The 20,525-nt window shown below is 42.6% G+C and overlaps 3 protein-coding genes across 3 annotated transcripts; 1 reads left to right on the top strand and 2 right to left on the bottom strand.

Moving 5' to 3' along the window:
* Nucleotides 1-224: 224 nt before the first annotated feature.
* LOC113030320 (uncharacterized) lies at nucleotides 225-11,589 on the bottom strand. Its single transcript, XM_026181671.2, has 9 exons — nucleotides 11,472-11,589; nucleotides 6,416-6,710; nucleotides 4,198-4,257; nucleotides 4,026-4,088; nucleotides 3,098-3,126; nucleotides 2,825-2,845; nucleotides 2,305-2,727; nucleotides 1,241-1,471; nucleotides 225-773 (listed from the first exon to the last, which is right to left on the bottom strand). The coding sequence occupies exons 2-9, from the start codon at nucleotides 6,708-6,710 to the stop codon at nucleotides 519-521; spliced, it is 1,377 nt and encodes a 458-aa protein (XP_026037456.2). The 5' UTR covers nucleotides 11,472-11,589; the 3' UTR covers nucleotides 225-518.
* Nucleotides 11,590-13,202: 1,613 nt separating this feature from the next.
* rnasekb (ribonuclease, RNase K b) lies at nucleotides 13,203-15,289 on the bottom strand. The gene is made up of 3 exons (XM_026182478.2): nucleotides 15,027-15,289; nucleotides 13,980-14,062; nucleotides 13,203-13,826 (listed from the first exon to the last, which is right to left on the bottom strand). The coding sequence occupies exons 1-3, from the start codon at nucleotides 15,102-15,104 to the stop codon at nucleotides 13,682-13,684; spliced, it is 306 nt and encodes a 101-aa protein (XP_026038263.2). The 5' UTR covers nucleotides 15,105-15,289; the 3' UTR covers nucleotides 13,203-13,681.
* A 15-nt stretch (nucleotides 15,290-15,304) lies between these two features.
* On the top strand, nucleotides 15,305-18,712 carry bacc1 (BPTF associated chromatin complex component 1). The gene is made up of 6 exons (XM_026182477.2): nucleotides 15,305-15,626; nucleotides 16,294-16,388; nucleotides 16,621-16,722; nucleotides 17,140-17,369; nucleotides 17,609-17,713; nucleotides 17,795-18,712. The coding sequence occupies exons 1-6, from the start codon at nucleotides 15,606-15,608 to the stop codon at nucleotides 17,857-17,859; spliced, it is 618 nt and encodes a 205-aa protein (XP_026038262.1). The 5' UTR covers nucleotides 15,305-15,605; the 3' UTR covers nucleotides 17,860-18,712.
* Nucleotides 18,713-20,525: the final 1,813 nt, after the last annotated feature.

The raw sequence follows: 20,525 nt of genomic DNA, 5'->3' as shown, positions 1-20,525 counted from the left end.
GAAAAGCCACGGTGGGCCGGCACCATGAGGAGACTCCATGGAAGCAGAGAGCTGGGAAAGAGTCACACAACAGAGCTGAGCTCACTGCCTCTGAGCCCCACGAGTGCTCGCCCTGCTTTCTGTCTGCACGAGGATCTGTGTCACTTTACTGCTGACTGTTGCTTTTCCTGTGACAGGAAATCAGACACAGGAGGATTTTGTAAACAGATTTACAGAACAAACAGTTAAATCAGAGCCTTTTTTATTCCAACATAAACATTCCACCATCCTCAACATCAGAGCCATTAGTTATGATTATGAGAATCTACTGCATTACAGCACTGACAACATGAATATAAACGTACAGTTCTTACACACAGGAAAAAAGATGACAAGAAAAATCAGAATAACCAGTTAGGAAAGAAGAAAGAAACAGCACACATTTCATGATTCGGAATATAAAACTGATTCAAGAGAGATTTACATTTTTTATTGAAACTCAAAATCTGCAGCCTGAACACTGGAACTCATCTTTACTTCTACTTCGCTTTAATCTTCATGATCTTGTTTCCCTTTATTTCTACATCTGCTGAGAACGGCATTTTCTCCAGCAGTCTGTCCTCAAAGTCGCCCTCCAGTCTGACACCAAACGCTTTTGCCAGCAGGGATGAAGTCACCACAAAGGACTGCACCTCTCCGCTGCCGATCTGTGCATCCACCTCTGTTTCAGTCTTCTTGGTGTCTTTGATCCCAATGATCTCGATTGTGACGTTCTCGACTGTGGCACTTTGAACCTGCAAAACACCAGATTGACCGTAGAGATCAGGACATGTTGAACCAATAAAACTGAAGAACTTGTTATTTAAAAAAGTGAGCAATGATGATTTCATAGTGAGTCTCATCCTGCAGAAGAACTCCAAATCCACCATCTTGTCCTGCAGCAGACAGTCCTGGTTCTGCTCAGGTAACAGCACATGAACATGTTCTGGAGTCACCCTCCAGCTCACAGAGCAGAGCAAAGACTGATGTCACCAGCTGGAGTCCAAGATGGTGGAGATGAGTCTGTCGGACCACAGGGAGACCCTCACAGTGAACCACCTGATGGGGACACTTAGAACAGGTACGGCTGGATTAACTAGAGAGCAGAGACTCAACAACAGTGAGGAAATGTTCCAGTAGGAGGTCAAAGCTGACAGTCTCTGCTTTGAATCAATACCAAATATAAAACACATTTCAAACTGAAGCCAGAATCAGAAATTACCTTAAAAATTCTGGTGAAATCTGTTGAGTTCAGCGATACTGAATCATTGTAGTGACTCGTCTTTACATTGACCACCCTGACAGAGTCTCCAGGTGATTTTCCTCTGAGCTGTTTGATGTCTTCGCCCCACAAAGTGATCCAGATGGAGCCTGTGCTGTCCTCAAGTTGGAACTCTCGCTTGTCTTTCTTTCTTCGTTTGTTCTTCAGTTTGACTGTTTCAACGGAGCCGATCTGAACAAACCAACAACATGACAACAACTCAGAGACCAACAACTCTCCTGTGCATGTTTATTTCTGCTGTGAAGTTTGGAATCACAAATTCAGCCTCAAGCTGCTGTTAGAGGAACTTTAGCTGTTGCCACTGTGATGGCTTCATTGCTCGGCGCCAGAGTTTGACTCATGTAATAACAAGAACCTCCATCTAGGCCTGGGCGATATAGAGTTTCTAAAAAATATCGATATATTTTTCTATGAGATATAAGATGTGACAATATCGTTTATATCGATATTGTCTATGTTACGTTATAAAAGAGGATTTCAAACTCCAGGCTGTCAGTCACGCAGTAGAAGTTGGGAACAGAGCAGCTGTGAAACCTTTGTTCTTATGCTCAGCGTCTGTTAGTTTACAGTTTGACTGCACAGTTGGGAGCTCTTTGTTATGCACAAAAACAACATTGTTTTATTTATGGAGCATTATTATTTAATAAATGCTCATAATTTATTTTTGAGTAATTTTTCATGTACATCTGCGCTGTATGTTAATAAAAGTGCCTGTGTGACATCTGGGACACAGCTGTGACTAAACTCTCTGTTTGTTCTTATTTTATGGCTTTAAAAAAAAGAAGATCGAGATATATCGTATATCGCCATCCAGCTAAAGAATATCGAGATATGAATTTTGGGTCATATCACCCAGTCCTACCTCCGTCCATTTCACTCAAAGACTATTAAAGGTTAGTTTAAAGGTTGATGTCATCAGAGTTTCACAGCCTTCAGCAGGACACTAAGCTAAACATGACGAGCGCCCTCACAGCTTCACTGCAGCAGATTCAGGTCACACTTACCTCTCTTACTGTTCCTTCTACACTCACTGATGTCTTCTCCGCTGATCCGATGGCCTGTCCGATGGAGCAAACTGGAGTCTGGGAATAAACGAACATCTGAGCTTCCATCTCCAGGTTCTCAGGAACATCAATAGCTGCTGTCTTTGATATGACGCTCTTTTTGGTCACTTTCATGACATTTTCGTCCATGATGATCTCTCTGAACAGGTAGCAGCTCTTCTCCTGGAAACGCTGATAGCGCTCTCTTCCATACACCATCACTTTAATGCTGCCTGTTTCATCAGCCACTCCCAGGTAAAAGAAAAACTTCTTCTCCTTTTTTTTGGTTTCGTATGTACGCAGACCAGATTTCGCCACAACTTTGCCAGCTATGACTTTGTTTCCAAGGTCACCGCTGATCTTTACATCATGGATGGATTTCCTCTGCAGGCAGATGGAGAGTCAGCTCGCAGTCAAAACTTACATCACAAAATAAGTCAGATGCTGTGATCATCCAATGAAAACTCAAAAATTCACTCACCCATGAAGGGATTTTTATCTCCTGAAAAGAAAGAGTTAAACAGTAAGTCACTCATAGACTGAATATTGTAAATGTTCAAGAAACTGTTTTCAGAAATGTGCAAACAGTTATGTGGGAATCAAATCCCTACCAGCCCACAGAGCTGATCTCTTTGGTGTAATTACTTCTATCATACAGAAAGCATAAATGTCCACAAGTTAATAAAATTATGTAAAACTTGGTGTAACGTGACATGCAGTATTACATTAACTTGAAAAAAATCACAACTTCTACCTTGTCAGGCTGAGGGCTCTTCAGTCCATCTGTAAAACAAAGTAAAATGACAAAAGCACAAAGGTAAAGTGTAAAATGCATCCAGGACAGAAACAGCTGCGTGATGCTGCTAACAGAACGCCAGCTCTTTACAAGCACAGACAGCATGCTAATGCTAAGCTAGTCAAACACCCAGAGTCACGTCAAAGGTGAGCGTATGCAGACTCCAGTCCAGCAGCCAGAGCCGAACTTTAACAGGTAACAGTCAGGCTGCAGCCTGTTTGTACCGGTTCCTGTACCAGTAAAAGTAGAATGGGAGGCAGAGCCTTCAGTTTTCAGGCCCCTCTTCTGTGGAACCAGCTTCCAGTTTGGATTCAGGAGACAGACACTATCTCTACTTTCAAGATTAGGCTTCAAACTTTCCTTTTTGCTAAAGCATATAGTTAGGGCTGGACCAGGTGACCCTGAATCCTCCCTTAGTTATGCTGCAATAGATGTAGGCTGCCGGGGATTCCCATGATGCATTGAGTTTTTCCTTTCCAGTCACCTTTCTCACTCACTATGTGTTAACAGACCTCTCTGCATTTAACTATTAGTTTTTATTAATCTCTGGCCTCATGCACAGCGTGTTGTTTCTCAATCTCCCCCCTCAGCCAAACTGGTCTCAGCAGATGCCCTCCTTCCCACTATTGCCAACCACTTGCTCATAGAGTTTCATGTAATTGTTGGGGTTTTCTCTGTATTATTGTAGGGCCTTTACACTACAATATAAAGTCCTTTGATACAACTCATTGTGATTTGGTGCTGTATAAATAAACTGAATTGAAATGGATCTAAAAAATTGATACTGAGCATTTTAAACAAATGACATCACTGTGTGTTGGATAGTTAGCTCTTGAGATGGAAAGCAGCACTAAAATCCAGCAGCACTGTTTCCTCCAGCACTTACCAGTTTCAGCCTCTCGCTCTTCATCTGAACTTGAATCACTCACAATGTTGTTCTTCTTAAAGCCTGAACACACACAGCTCAACATCAGACTTACATCAAATAAAATATTTATTCTCATGATTGTGGCCACAGCTCAGTGGCTCTGCCACAGTTTCAGGGTGTGTTTGCCTACCAGCTTCAGCCGTTTTCTCTGCTGACTCCGATTCAGTTTCACTGCGTTTCCTCTTGTTTCCTGAAACAGAAATGAATCCAACTTGTGAGAGCATGTGTGTGTCAGGTTTTCACTGAAGAGTCAGTCAACATAAAGTCGGTTTCTTTCATACCTACACAGAGCAAACGTAAAAACACTAGCAGTGATTACTGTTCAGTCTGTTCACATGTAACTCTGCATCTGCAGCAGCTTTATAAATAATACATAATTTAAGCACTTTGGTAAGAATATCTTACCAACGAGTCATAATCTGCCTTCAGCAACTACAAGGAGAGAGGTTACACCCCGTATATATGGACTTCCAAAGATCCACAAAGAAGCGGTCCCACTCAGACCCACTGTTAACAGTATAAACTCTGTCACCTACAAAGTTTCCCAGCACCTTATCATCACTTTACTTCCATTTGTGAGAACACATCCCATCACATCAAAACCTCCAATGATTTCACCAGTGAGATCCACAAACTTGCACTGGACCCAGATGAAACCACCGTGTCCTCTGATGTGGTCTCTCTCTTCACGACTACAACAAAACAGCTCCTTAGAAAACAGAATCAGTTTCAGCCCCGATCAGATTTCATGGTAACGTTCACACTCTGATAGGCACCTTCACTCACAGCCTTTTTCCACTAGTACCTACTTGGCTCGGCTCGGCACGCTAAGTTTTCCATTTTGCAGGTTATGGTACCAGGTACCTTTTAGTACCAACTCCGCCGCGGTTTCTAAACAATCCAAGGCCATCTGGAAAATGTGATGTCAACAGATTGCAAGCCACTGATTGGCTGGTCTGGTTGATGAGTCATTTGAAAATCAAAACTGTCATTTTTGAAAGCCAGCAACAAGGAAAACTGCTGCACAGGAACAACACTGTGGTCCCAGAGTCTGAGTGAGAGTGACATGACTCCAGCAGATCCCGGGAATAACATCGGAGATCTCTGTCCAGAAGAGCGCAGTCCTGGGAACAGCTAAGATACTGCAGGACCCTCAAGCTCCCAGGCCTCTGGTAGAGGACCCGAGCTTGAAGGATAAACCGCCCGCAGGGGCGAGAGGGAATTTTTTTATACATACATATAAATATTTTTAAAAAAAAAATTTCTGCTTTTGCCACTGTGCGGTTTGGGATGAACTAGACAGGAGAGTGAAAACAACACAACCTACAAGTGTCGCACATTTATGAACTTCTGTAACAGATATGGGAGAAGATTTGATTTCTATTGTAGAAAGAAGCCACGGCTGTGTTCAGCTGTTATATCTGCCAAAGGCGGCTACTCTGATGAGTCAGAAGTTTAGAATAGATTTTATTCTATGAATTGATTCCACAATTTCTTTCTTTTTTGTGTCCCGTTTGGATCTTTAGCATCAGAATTGTTGTCTTAAGGCCAAGAAAGATGCCAAGCGGATTTATTTTACCAAGTGGATCATCGTGGCCTTGCCATATTGGTCCATTTGATTGACCTTTATTATAATTATGAATTTATTTTATTTTCAGTTGCTACAAACGGGACAGACATGACTGTGGGAAAGAATGAAAGAAAGAGAGGGAGAGAAAGAAAACCAAAGGGGAGAAGAGACGGTGAGAAGGGGGGAAGAAAGAAAAACAAACAAAACACCTGGGTCACCTGTATGGAGAAAAAAAACAGAAGAGAAAGCAAACAACAAAGAGCAACATAATAAAAACGGCACCATCACAATAAACTAGCTAGCAGTAGATATCAGTAGATACTAAATAATAAACGATGTTGTGCAGCACGCAAGATAGACAGCGCACAATGTGCTTTGAGGCAGCAGCCAAGAAAGCTGTAGTCCGCGTCTGTGAACACCCATGTGCACACCTGTGTGGATCAGCACGCTTGCATTCCAAAGGTTTCTCCATGTAACGATCCACGATTTCTTTTTAACTCCAATTGCTTTTTGTACTATGCTTTACTACTTTTGACCAGAATAACACAAAAAACTTCCACAAATGCTCGATCCACTCCTGCTAATTTGGAATTTGTTCAATTGCTGCTTTACAATGAATAGTTTGGTAGGACAAAGTAATAAAGACAATTATAATAAAACGTTAGATTCAAATTTGAATATATTTAAACATGATTTATTCTATTACACATGAGATTCTTTGGAAAACCTGTAGACACCTGACCAAAAAGAAAAAAGAAATATCAATGAGTGAACTCACCTTTTCCCCCCTCGTTTTCTTTGTTCTTCAGTTTTTCAACAAAGGGGCGCAGCTGGCCCTGGACTGCTTCATCCTTCCTTGGTATCCAGAGCATTGCTTCATCGATTATCTGGATAGACGTTTCCACTCCGTACCACTCGATGATTGTCTGAGGAATGGTTTCTCTGCACTTGATAGTCTTCTTCTGTTTGGGGATATCCAGAAATCCCAGCATCTTTTTGAGCTGTGACTTATCCAAATCCTCAATGATGAAGGTCAGTGCCTTTTTCCACTCTGACTCTGAAATTGATGACATCTGAGGCACAGAGAAAATAATAAGCAAAATATACTAATACTGTTGTATGTAGCATATTAAAGCCTCTAAAACCTTGTAAAAACATATAGACTAGCACAGAGCCTTTGTAGTCTATATTTTGGATGCTTCTTATTCCACTCTGTGTAGTGTGGATACATGTTGTATGTATATATCATGTGTACTATGGTACCTCAAAAACTCTGGAAAAAAAAAGCATGATGAAGTCGATGTGAAACAGACAATGAATCTGCCGTTTCTGCCGGTCAAGCACCGTAACAAGTTTAGGAACAATGCTACAAATTAAAATAAATTTGTCATCAACTTGGAAATTTTCTAATTTGAATCTGGTGAGTTACACAAAGTGGAAGAGATTACAATGATTTCAAGACACACTATCCCTACTCAAAGTAATCTAGATTCCTGAACTGAACTTGAACAACATGAAGCATCTGAGCTGCAACTTAATCTACACGAACATTTTAAAACGAAAAGTAAAGATGCTTTTATGAGCTCATTTAAATCGATCAGCAGCATTAACTACTCAAGTAAAGTTAATTTATTTGGCTTCGTGCTGCGCATTGCCAACATTTTTAAACTCAGGCTACGTCCACAATAATAAGTTTTCTTTAGAAAACGCATATTTTCTCTCCGTTTTGGCCTCCCGTCCACACTGAGACGGCGTTTTCGCTCAAGGAAAACGCCGTGTTTTGAAAACGCTCTCAAAAACGCACACGTTTGAAAACGGTGCTTTTGCGTTGCAGTGTGGACAGCGAAACCGGAGACTTTGTGAAAACAATGACACATTTTAGTCATGTGATGCAGTCATGTGACCAATTAAACTGAGATAGCGGAGGACATGAGGCAGCAGTTCTTTTGTTTGACAGCCCTGTTAAAGATGAATATCAGTCTGTACTGCTCCACAAAGCTTTTCTTCAAATTCTTTAACTCTCACTCGCTTTTGCAACTTTGTACTTTTGTACAAGCGCTACATACGCTTCATCATATGTCCTCGTCTTAGCCTTCGGGAGACTTTCGTTTCATTATCTGCGTATCTCTCCGCCTTTTCATCACTATTAAATATTTTTCTTGAGGGTTTGTTTACTGCACTTCAGATCTCCTGCTCTGTCTGTGTGCATGCCCGGTGCAAAAAAACCCAAACCCTGCCACCTACTGTACTCTATGTGCAATTACACTTTATTCTAGAACAGGAAAAAAAGCCTGTTCCCAGGGGTCACACTATTTGAGAAGGACTGACTTAAACTGATAGTTTTAGTTCTGGTGTCCTTGTTTTCCTCTCAGTTATCGATTCTGTCACTATTTAGCTAACATAAAGTAATCTATTATTCTAAGTCTGCCACTCTAAAATCTTGCACTGCTCAGGATGTAGTGCTGCTCACTCCTGCCACTTCAAGATACATTTATTTATACATGTGTGTATTTATATAGATTTACTCTGTTAATACTGTTAATTACGGTGCTATACTGCTGAGTAACTGTCTCCTGCTCATCAAACACGTTATTGCAATGTTGACCGTGTGCTAACTTGCATATGACAAATAAAACAAAGAAAACTAAAACTAAGTCTGTTAGCAACAACCAGCCGACCTGATGACGTCACGCTTCGCTGACCGAAGATGGCGCGGAACATGTTTTAAACATTTTAACCACGTAAAAAACCCTCACTGCTGCTTTCATACTGCCCGGCAGGGGCAGAGCATGGGGGTGGCTTACTGGGCTTAAGCCCGGATTGTTTTGTCAGAAGCCCGGGGTCTTTTGGAGTGTAATTTTTTCATAGTTAGATGCCTGGCTGACAACTGTATAAAACAAAAAGTGCAAGCAATATTCGAAGCACACAGTGAACACTGTGGGAATTTACGACTGTGCGTGAATCCCCCCTGATATTGGTATGATCCGAACTCAGACACTAAGCGACTGAGCGAGGGGGCGGGGCAGCTGCTGCCTGTGAGTGCGCTGTTGGAGAAACGGAGCCAGGCAGACAGAGGAGAGCTTAAGTTTGACCAGGTACTTAGGGCTGCACGATTTTGCATAAAATGAGAATCACGATTTTTTGGCTTAGAATTGAGATCACGATTCTCTCACCATTTTCTTTTCCAGTATAAATATTTATTGCACTTATTAACTGCACATCAACTTCGTAACAGTTGAGACTGAACATAAAAACAATACATAAACATAAAAACAACAAATGTCTCACGTTTTGTTGTTGCCAAATGTTGTACTGCTTGAAATTCCGTCTCCACCGTTGCTCGACGCTGCGTGTACAGAGCAGGTAGTGCAACGATAGAAAAATAGTTGCGGGACGGCACTGTGCAGCGTTTGTCTAGGGTGTTGATCGTTTTCCTAAATCCCTCGTTTTGCACAGTGTTGATGGGAGCCATATCTGTGGTCAGGTGATAAGTGATAGCCTCCGTAATTTCTTTGTGCCTGCGGGAGTTCGACGTGTATAGGGAAGCGCTGTGTAAGGTTCCCGTTATTGATGTTTGGGTGGTTGACCGGGACGGATTTTCTCCTGTCACTTTCTCCTCATCCCTGACGTGCTCTCCGTTGTTTTTTCCTGCTAATTTTAGCATCACACTGCACAGCTTCTGTATCACATGGTATAAGGCTCCGCCCTTGTCATTTGTTGAGCAGGAAGAGTGAGCGCTTGTTTTCATGCAGATTACGTCCCGGACCAAAATGCGGTACAATCGTCGTCGTCTTTTTTTTTTTTTTTTTTTAAATCGTTGTCATTTGGAAATGAGATCGCGATTTTCTAACGATTAATCGTGCAGCTCTACCAGGTACCAAAGCAAATCATTTGTACCGTACAAATAATGTAAATATGACGGTGAATCACGAAAGATTGATATCAAACTGATCACTTGACCAATATTACGTTACTCGCTCTTCAAGTGAATCAACAAATGGCGAAATGAAAAGCCGAACAACAACAACAGCTGTTTCTATAGAGAGTCTTAGCTTACGTGTGTTTATTTCATATTCTCAGTTCTTACCCTCCCCGACTAAATCGGTTTCAGTTATGTACTGAAATATAAGAATGGACATTAGAGGCTTCTTTCAAAGAAAAAACTCAGGTAAATGTTATTTTATATATTATGCTTTGTATGTTGTTCAGTATATTTCTATGCAAAACAAGAGGGATTTCAGTACACAGCAGGATATTCACATTTGTAACCAGATATTTACACTTTAGGGAGAAAACATAAAACATTTTTACTGCACAACATCAATTTAGAGTAAACTTTTGTTTTAGATAAATATTGAAACATCTTTTGAATGAGTAAAATGTCAGAATAAAGAGAGACAGAGCTTCTATTTTAATCACTTTGATCAAATGTAGGAGTACATGTACACTAAGTTTGTTAATTAATAAGAAACTGCAGACGATTCCATTCTGAGCTGAAGAAGCTTCTGATTGGTTCGTAGAGTCCATGTGAGTAAACTGGTGGCACAGCTGTGGATGCATATAAGACACCCCCAAAACACAGAGGCTGTTTCTGTGACATGGGAACATCAAGAGATGTCAACCAAAACAGCAGGAACAGAACTGTGGAGCTCCATAAGTGTGGCTCAGTTTGAATACAATTTGGTGCCATTTACAATTAAGAAATACAGATAGTTTCTCTCTTTACTCTTAAAGTTAACAAATATGTTTTTATATTTATCTAAAAAATAAACATTTAGTCTGATTTGATGTTACAATTAAAAAAGTGTTTTTATCTGAAGAGTAAATATCTGGTTTCAACTGTAGATTTGATGATTGTCAGCACAAAGAGGGAACAAGAGCAGGTGAGACACACCTGTTAGTCACATGGTTGTTTGCCAAAAGTATCAGCGTATCACAGGTCCTCATGTATCTCGTACCTCGTGTTTCTTTTTAGGTTTGTTATTTTTCAAATTCTATATTTATTAAGTTATGCAGCTTGTTTGCACAACAAGGCTAAATAATTATATAAACTTTTCTCAATCTAAATATTGTACTTTGGTATTATTAAAAAACAAGTGTAGTGCAGGTCTATGATGATTTTTAGTGCTGCTATCATCTAGTTCTGATTCTGGTTCTGTCTTGGTTAAGTCCTCAGTAGTCCTGATTTTGAACTATTGTAGTCCTGTTTTAATTCTGGATCAGTTCTGGGTCTGGTTGAATCGGGGTTTAGTCCTCGTGTCTTGATACAGCCCGACTTTGTTCTGCCTCGCTGCTTAATTAAAAAACTAGTTTAAGGTGTCCTGCACATGTGATATATATTTTTCCCTCTATGAAGTCATTCTTTTTTGAACAAAACTCAAAACAGAGCCAATTAATCTTTCAGTCATTTCTAACCCCCCCCCCCCCCCAAAAAAAAAAAAAATCCCACATGCATACCACCCTTTAGGGCTAAGCCCCGGGTGTTTCAAATGTCTGGCTCCGCCTCTGGTTTCTATCGCAGATCAAATGAAGTAAGTTTTGTTGAACATGTTTTCTCTGTGTTCCAGTAACAGCATTAACACACAAACACATAAAACGTGTTCGCCTACAGAGAGTCTACACGGAAAGCATGCCGTCCGTCAGAGTCCGTGAAAACAGACACGGACACTCCGACCTGCTCCCGACGCGACGTGTTCAGGGTAACACGGTGATTTAGCGGGTAAAAAGCAACGACTGTAGAAAAAGAGACTTTCGCGAAAGCGAGCACTAACATAGCGTCGTCTCGTTCATTCTCCAGCAGTAAAACAATCAGAAAGTAGTGAAAGAAGGCTCACCTTTCTTTGTTTTCGTCCACAGCCTGTTTCCTGTTGCTGTCACTACTTCCTGGTCTCCGTACATTTGAGTTTGGCGGTATTTTCGCACCGGGGCGGAGTCAACGTCCGCGTGCCTGCCTTTTTAAAAAACTTAGCAATAATAATAATAATTGTAGTATTATTACCAGAGCTCTGCTTAGCAGTGATGTGCGATACCACTGATTTGCCATCCGATCCGATACCAAGTAAAATTCAGGGTGGTATCGGCGATACTGATCCGATACTCTGTGCAAAAACTTTTTTTTAACTGTATCTTTTATTGTATCTCAAATTATAGATTCATAATAATTACAGGACTTCAGATTACTTGTTCTTATCACTTAATAATGCAGAATTATCATACAGAAAACTGAAGTTGTGTGCCATTTGAGCATGTTGCCTGCCTGCAGCACTAAAGGACTCCTCGAGAGACGTCTGTCTCGCCCCAGCAGCACCTGTCCCTCTCCTCGTCTTCAGTTCGCCTCAACATACGCTCATCATATTCTGTGATATGATTTACTCTGAGGTGTTTGACGAGGTAAATGGTGTTGCCAGAACACCTCAGTTTCTTGCCACATGTATCACAAACCGCATCTTGGCTGTTTGTGGAGGTAAAATACGTCCGCACATTACTCCATTTACACCCAGCCATTGTTGTGAGTGCGCACGACAAGGGGCTGCAACACATTCATACAGCTGTATTTCGCACATGACTATTAAAGGCAGAAGAGGAAGTAGTTCCTTCCAATGTAGACAATCCAAATGATATAGTTTCTTTCCACTGTGTTCCTGTTAATGATAAACTACAAATTTACCCTACATTACTAAATTATCGATATTTTAATATGAGAATCGATTCTAGAACATGAATGATTGGTATCGGAGGAATCGATATTTCAGTATCGATCCACACATCACTACTGCTTAGATTATTCAGTGTAGGAATACACCCAAAGTAAAGCAGCTGCCTTTCTATTACATGTTTATATGGACAGTGTGGATACTGCACTTCTCCACAGCCCGAACTCACCGTCTAACTTCTCTAATACTGGAAACTAGCTGTTATAAAACTCCAGCATTCACTTTAGTAAAAAGATGAAATTCAATTTTGGACTTTGGAATATTGATGACTCACATTCAGGTTTTATTAAAAAAAAAAACCTCACAAGGCTCATTTTGGTTTACCCTGACGTTTTTGAAGAACAGACTTATTTTAGTTTCAGATGTTTACAGAGTAACAGTAGATATATTGTAGCACAACTTTATATTCCACACTCACTAACCCAACTTGGATTTGGTGGGTATTTAAAACCCAGGTTTAATATTTGTAGAGGAATTCATTGATGACATCCTTTTCCCCCATATTGGTTTTTAGTTGTGCACAATTTCGTTTCAACACACTGGACAGGTGACACCATTTTATTTTTAAAGGAAAGCTTAAATTCCTATCGCTATTAACACTAAGGTATCTTCTAAAACATCAAGTCTCCATCTTAGCATCAAAAAATGTGAACTAATGGCAACTAAAGATTGTTCTGAAGCAAATTCTGAAAATACTCCAGTAAAAAATATATAATTTAAACTAAAGATCAACACAGAAGAAGTTTCTTAAAAATTTTCTTTCATAATTAAAACCAAACCAAACAAAACGAACCCCATTTAAATCCATGAGGAACATTTTTCCACAGTAACTGAAATGAAGACGACTCCCTGTAGTTTTCCACTCACACACTTTATTGCAAACGATGTTCCAGCAAACACAGACCCACATCAGAGACACAGCACCGCCTCATGTCCTCCGATCTGTTCGAGCAGAGGACGCCCGAGCGACGCCTTCGTCTTTGTTCTTGTGACACGATAAAACCGCCTCAGCTGATGGTGGAGGCATCCTCGGGGCTCCGCCCCCCCGTTTCCTTGTTAATGTGATTAATGTGGCGAGCAGACGTGAGTGTTTCACACTTTTGGTCACTTTCATGTCCAACGGAAAGGAATGAAACAACAATTCACCCAACAACAACAACAACAACAACAACAACAAACACGTAAATACAAAATAAATAATCCAGGTGATACCTGACCCCGCCCCCTTTTTAATCTTAGCCAATCAGATTTTCCAGCGTTGAGATATAAATAAACTTTATGGACAGGAACCAGGTGCTCGAGGTCAAAGGTCAGGCCATCGCCGCAGGTCTTTATGTCACCATGTACTCCTGCCGCTTGTTGAGTCGGACCTGGCAGAGCGAGATGGCGCCCACCACCACGTAGACGGCAGCGGCGATGAAGCAGTTGATGCCGACCTGGTTGTAGAGACTGTAGATGTTCTGAGGGGGATTTTTACTGTGGGGAAAAAAAGGAGAAGACGAGTTTATCTGCTGTTTGTCATCGGTCAGACTGACCCTGCTTCCTCTGATTTGCCGTCGCATCTATGACGCGTCGCAGCGTCTCAAGCTCGGGTCGAACCGACCGAGCAGCTTTTAACCCCCAACTCACTCGTTATGGATGTCATCCTCGGTGAACGGGACGTCTTCGATCAGCACGGCTGACTTGGCACTGAAGAAGATTCCCAACATCGCCTGCAAGAGAGCAAGACACGGGGTCAACATGAGGCTCGGGGATCCGTCAGGGCCACAGCTACGAATCGAACCTCGTCACTGAGTTTAAATGTTTTCTGTTCACTGCTTCAACCGAGGATTTATTCTGATAAGAAAAGCAGGAAGTGATCTGCTAAATATTTTAACTGACAGACCTGAGACCTCAGAACCTTTAAACAGGGTTCGTACAGGTGCTTGAAATCCTTGTAAATGCTTGAATTTTAATATTGTCTTTTCAAGGTTTGAAAAGTGGTTGAATTTCAGATGTGGTGCTTAAAAATGCTTGGAAGTGTAACTGTAGTTATTTGTGGTGAATGAAATATCTGATTGAATAGTTTTCTTATCAGACAGAAATAAAATGAGTCGCAAAATGTGTTGATGCATCTCAGTCATCCAGGAAAGTTATAAACATTACTCTTACAAACAGGACATTTGCATAATGACTGAAACCAGCCCACTGAAGGAACAATGGGCTGGGAGGATATCCACTTACGAGGACATTATGGTGCTACTGTTTTATCAAAATTTTAAACGAATATCCTCATATGTGGCTCTCATTTTTCTTAGAAACAAAATTCAGGTAAAAAAATAAACAAATCTCGTGATTCTTTGTTTTTACATTCATCAGGTCCCAATTAGCCCAAATTTCAAAGAGAAATTAAAAATCCATGCCATGGAAGAGTTCGGGTCTTAGGAGGTCAAGGAGGGTGAAACCAGCAGAACTACATTCAGATCGGCCTACGTGGGCTCCGTCTATGTACCCGAGAAGTACTGGAATTCAGTGATTAGCCAGTCAGCGTTGAAATGCGTTGAGAGTTTTACCAACTTCGAATAAAATTAGCAGCAAGAAATTGCTCATAATAACATTATATTTAATCCAAATACAGAGTCCCCACTGGTAGTTCCTTAGCCTTCCAGGAAATAGTCGGTCCCTTCGTGATCTTACCAGCATGATGACGCCCCAGATGCTGATCACGATCCCGCACGCGGCCATCTTCGGCCCGCAGAACAGCAGCGACGGCATGTCCGCGTCCCTTTGATCGATCAAAAGATTATTATTATTATTACTATTATTATACTCTAAACTGAAAGAGGACCCATCGAAGAACGAAGCCTCTCGGTCAGCTGATCTCACCGCTCGGCTTTATTCGGCGAATGTCGCTACTGTTCGTAAGCCGCAGGCCAGCGACCAATGAAATATCCTGTGCCCATACACTCCGCCTTTTCCTGTCAAATTGGCCAATGGCGTTTAAGTTGCAAAGTCGCGCATCATTCTCTGTTTCCCGTTTGTCTTTGTTGTGATATTTATAATTTTTCTTTCTGAATATGTAATTCATAAATGACCAAATTAAATCGCAACTTCTCATCGGACGCGAGTCCCGCACAGCTTCGCGAGTTTAGGATCTTAAATCTTGGGAATCCCGCTAACGGAAGTCAGCTAGCTAAGATCATAGGAGCTAATTGTAGCTAACAGCTAGCTACCGTTTGTTTCAAAATAATATTTTTTTTCACCTGAGGCTCAGAAATGACGTCAGCCTCTGCTAAGGTAAGCTTTCACCTGCTTATGTTTTTTTTTCTTTTACGTAAGTGCAAAAATTGAGCTTAACAGCCAACTTGTAGAGAACCGGTCATGTAGCTGCACACATAACTCAATTTAATTCAGTTGCTGCATCATGAAGAAGAGCGTCATGAAATATACTTTAATATCTTTTCACCCCTAAATTATAAAAAGTAGAGGCAAATTCGGCACATACTGAACACTCAGAGCTTTTTTTTTATTTTTGCGCAGAAATCCAGTTGATTAGAAGCAGTGCGGTACTATCGCCTCACCATGACAGCAAGATGTGTTAAAAGTGACGCTGTGTTGTTCTTATCAGAGACAAATGATGAACCAGAAACAGCTTTCAGATGCAGCCACACATCGCACTGACTGTACTGCAGAGAGAGTCCTGATAAATCAGCTCACTGTTTCAGCTCAGAGTAAATCTGCTTTGTGCTTCACTTTTTCCTCAGATTGTTTAGAAATGCAGTGAATGAGTGTATATGTATGTGGTGCACACCTGATCCAGGTTGTGATAGGTCTCCATGTTTACAGTGAGGGAAACACAGCTGGTGGTGTAGCACCTGAGTGTGCAGTTAAAGGTGGTGTGCAGCGTAGATCATGTCTACGGTCACCGTGTAAATCGGAGCATTGATGGCTGTGTTTCCTGCAGGTGGGCGAGATCTTCTCAGCAGCTGGCGCAGCTTTCACCAAGCTGGGAGAGCTGACCATGCAGCTCCACCCAGTGTCCGACTCCAGCCCTGCAGGGTGAGACAGACACACACAGAGGAAGTGGCTGCATTACTGACATAGTGTCAGTTGGTTGTGACCAAACACTACAGCTAACTGTAAACTATAAACTGAATGTGAGCCTCACACACATGCAGGGGGGATAAAACACAGCTGGAAACGAGCAGCGTGGTTTCACGTGTTTGGACGTGAGCGGTTTGTCGACATGTTTGAGTTTTTCTGTGAACTGATGCCGTGTTTGTGTCCTCAGGGCCAAGTGGACGGAGACAGAGATCGAGATGCTGCGACTGGCTGTGCGTCGGTTTGGAGACGACCTCAACAACATCAGCACGGTGATCAAAGAGCGCACAGTGTGAGTGTTAAAGGAGCAGTTTGCCTTTTATTAATGAAGACGTTTAGTTTTAGAATCGTTCAACAAAAACAGGAAACGAGAATCAGACGAGGTCGCCGGAGGAAACGTGACAACACGAAGGGAATCAAAAGTAAAGGAGGGCTCCGCTAACGCATGGAGGTCACTTCATGTTTGCTGTTTGTGTTAAATGGACGGAGGACATGAATGTAGGAAACACGAGTGAGACTCTTTGGTGTCGGGTTGTTGTTGTAGGACTGCAGACGCAAAACTCATAGATACGCCAATAAATGCTCATGTGACGCGTTTAAAGGCTTCACTGTTGAATATTTTATGTTAAAAAATTTCAAGCATTTCCTTTAAGGATGTAAAAGCAGAATGAACTTTGATTGGCTGACGGCCGCTCCTCTTCCTCTGCAGAGCTCAGATAAAGAGCACGGTGAAGAGGAAGCTGTATGAGGACAGCCGGGTGCCCATTTCCTCCGAGTCTCCCAAGAAGAGCGTCAAGAAAACTCCAGTCGCCATGACACCCACCCCGGCGCCCGCCGCGTCCGCCATCATCTCCGTGCCGACCTCGCAAGTCGTGGCTTCCACTGGAATGCAGAGCAGCCCCTCCCTGGCCCCGCCCATCAAGAAGCAAAAGACAGCAGGTGAGATCCGCTGCGTTTTTCTTTGATCTGTGTGATGTCACAGAGAGGGGACGATGATGGTTAGAAAGAGGGGGAGGAGCTAAAGCAGCTGGTTTTAGACAGGTTGAGCTGAGGCCCAGGAGCAGATAAAGAACCGTGCACCTCTGGACTTCCTGCCACTGTGTGCTGACCTTTAACCCCCGAGGCCTCAGACGCTCCGAGGTTCTCTCTGTTAATCCGAGCTGTCCTTCTGCCTGCAGACGTGACGCTCAGCGCTCTGAACGACTCGGACGTCAACAGTGACCTGGTGGACATCGAAGGCCTCGGAGATGGCTCGTCCAATAAGAAGCTGAACTTTGATCAAGGTCAGTGTGGCGCGGGTGTGAAGGGGTGGAGCTCCTGCAGACTCACGTCAGTTTGTCCATAAACTCCTCTTCTCTCCTCAGAGAGCCTCAACCTGGACTCCAGCCTCATCATGAACTCCAGTGACCTCCCCCTCCTGTCCCGCTGACCTCTGACCTCTCCAGAGCCGCCTCACTTTCTCACTTTTATTTTATTTTTTTCCTGATGAAGCTCGAGTCGGACTTTTCTTCTGTTGTAGTGACGCAGATATTTTTTTTATTTTCAGTCAGTTTTAGTTTCAGGTCAGTTTGTGAGCGTCGTTATCGTGAAGACGTTTGCCTGCAGATACTCATGTGCAGATTCACCTCTGACCTCTGAGCCTCCAAATTTGACCCCACCCCTGACTTTGACCTGCACCGCCCACCTGAATCTGCAGGACGTGGTGCCAGCGGCCAACCTCCACCTTCAGAGTAAACATGATTTGATGGTAGGAGGTTCAGCGCTCTCCTGGATGTGTGAACGCCCCTACACAGTGCGTGGCCCCTCCCACACCAGCATTATGAGTGCTGACCAGCATCATCACTACGACAACAAGCCGACCAAAAAGGCGGCCGTGATTTTTTTTCATGATTGGCTCGTTTCAGTGTGAAGCACTGAGAGGGTCGACTCTGACCCCCCCACAAAGGCGACCACCGCTCTGAAGCTTCGGTTTGCTCTGAGCTGGCGTCCTGCTGAGCTCTGCTCATCGTGCTGACATCATCGCGCATTTACAACTTCCTGTTCAGAGGAGAGCGGCTGTCAGCTGGCTTTTTGATGAGGTGGTGTGGGTGGAGCTTCAAGGCTCAGAGGGGCTTGAAATGACTCGGCACATGGGGTCAGGTGACAGGAAGTCTCCTTCAGTCGCCTTAGGGTAGTGGATGGCAACCACGACGGTATCCGCAGCGAGCTTTGTGACCTCATCGCTGAGGGTCTGATGTAAAAGCAGTTTGAATTATGTTGAATAAACTTGACTCACAACTGTTTGACGTGTTTTTCTTCCTTTGCTTTGAGGCAAACTTTGGACAACAGACACAAATCTGAGGATACGAGTTTGTTTCGTAACCTGATGAGGACGGTTTGGGACAGGCTGAAGTTTAAACGTTTATAACTTGATTTTCAGACGCCTGATATTTACTAAAGTGTGTCGAAGCTGGAAGAAATCGAAGCTGATAAAATGAGTAAATCTGTTTTTAAAGCTTCATTTTGTGCGTCGCTCGAGCAGAGCAGAGGTTCTCTGAGCGATCGTCCCTCTGTGACGCTGCCACGTTGACACCAGAGTCTCGTAACAATGACGAGAACAAACTCGCCGATGTGAAGGTACAGACGTTCTTTTATTGGTATTTTTCATATACAATATAATATTTATATATATTTATAGTGTGTACATGAACAGTTTCCACTAAAGTCGTTCTTTTTCTCGTACAGCCGTGAGAACGTCTCGAGGGAATGAACACTTGAATATAGACTTTAATGTTTCAGTTGCATAAAAATACATCGTCTCATCCACGTAGACAAGTCCAAGTATTTACACGTGAACGTGTGACTGATGTGCTTTTAGTTCCCTTTGTCCTCAACAATAAAACTCTTAGCAGCCCTTTTGTTAAAGTCGTATCTCACTCTGGTCCTTCGCCGACTTTCATAATTTCAGAAAAATAAAAACAGGCTTTTTTCTTCATTACAAAGTTAAATATTTAATGTTGCTGATGAGCGTGAGTAAAAACTATGAAACCAGCTGAAGGTCGCTCTCGATGTTCATGGAGGCGGAGCCTGTTTACTGAAACACAGGTATCAGCCAGCTGTTACCATGTGACTGACAGGGAAGTCTTGGTCACATGATCACAGGCGACGCCTCTGCAGTCTGAAAACCCAGTAGGTAAGGCGTAGTTTGTGTGGGCCCTGAAGGTGGCGCTGTGGTGTCAGGCTGAGCCAAAACATTATTTCCCACACAGGATGTTTTGTTTGCTGGAACTCAGAGGACTCCATCCACTGATGGAGACTCAGATGAAGGTGAAGCCTGAGCTGCTGTCAAACTGAAGCTCTACAGTGTGATGGAGGCGGGGGAACTACAGGGCCCCCCCAGGGTCATTTCTGACGTTTGACTCTCGGCGCTCTGCCAGAGTGAAATACTCCTTCAATACTGAAAAACTTTCAGCAAATACCTCTGAGAACAGCGCTCACATCCTCGCCTCTGCATAAAAATCTGTCCGTGTCAGGATGTAACGGATAACAGCTTCATGTCCAACACGAAAACCTCCAATCACACGGGACACGTGCATCACATATAAAAATAAAAACATGATATTGGACTTCAGACACCTGCAGGACGAGAGTCTCGACAACGAAACACCAAAGACGTTTAAACCAGAGTCCGTCACATTTCTGTCCCGCTACATAACACCACCTCTCACCAGAGCTACTGACAGCATGGGATGGCGCTTGTGCAAAGTTTATCTCACACACACACACACACACACACACACACACACACACACACACACACACACACACACACACACACACACACACACACACACACACACACACACACACACACAGGAAGTTGTCTTAAAGCTACGGTCTGTCTGAACAGCGACTAGAATTTGGCAGCGTGTCGTGACCTCTGAGGAAAGTCTGTCCTGCTTCAGACGCTTCAAACTGGAAATGAATCCTGATTCAGACAAACTGCATGAAAAACGCAGCAGAAGAATCAGTAAATGTCTGATTTACATCTTTTTTGACACGTTTTGCTTTTTTAAAAAGTTAAATAATAGTTTATTTTTTCCTTTTAGACCAGGG

The sequence above is a fragment of the Astatotilapia calliptera genome, chromosome 10 (genome assembly GCF_964374335.1).
Source record: "Astatotilapia calliptera chromosome 10, fAstCal68.1, whole genome shotgun sequence".
Lineage (NCBI taxonomy): Eukaryota > Metazoa > Chordata > Actinopteri > Cichliformes > Cichlidae > Astatotilapia > Astatotilapia calliptera.
Note: the sequence above shows the minus strand (reverse complement) of the source record. Positions and strands in the feature narration are given on the sequence as shown.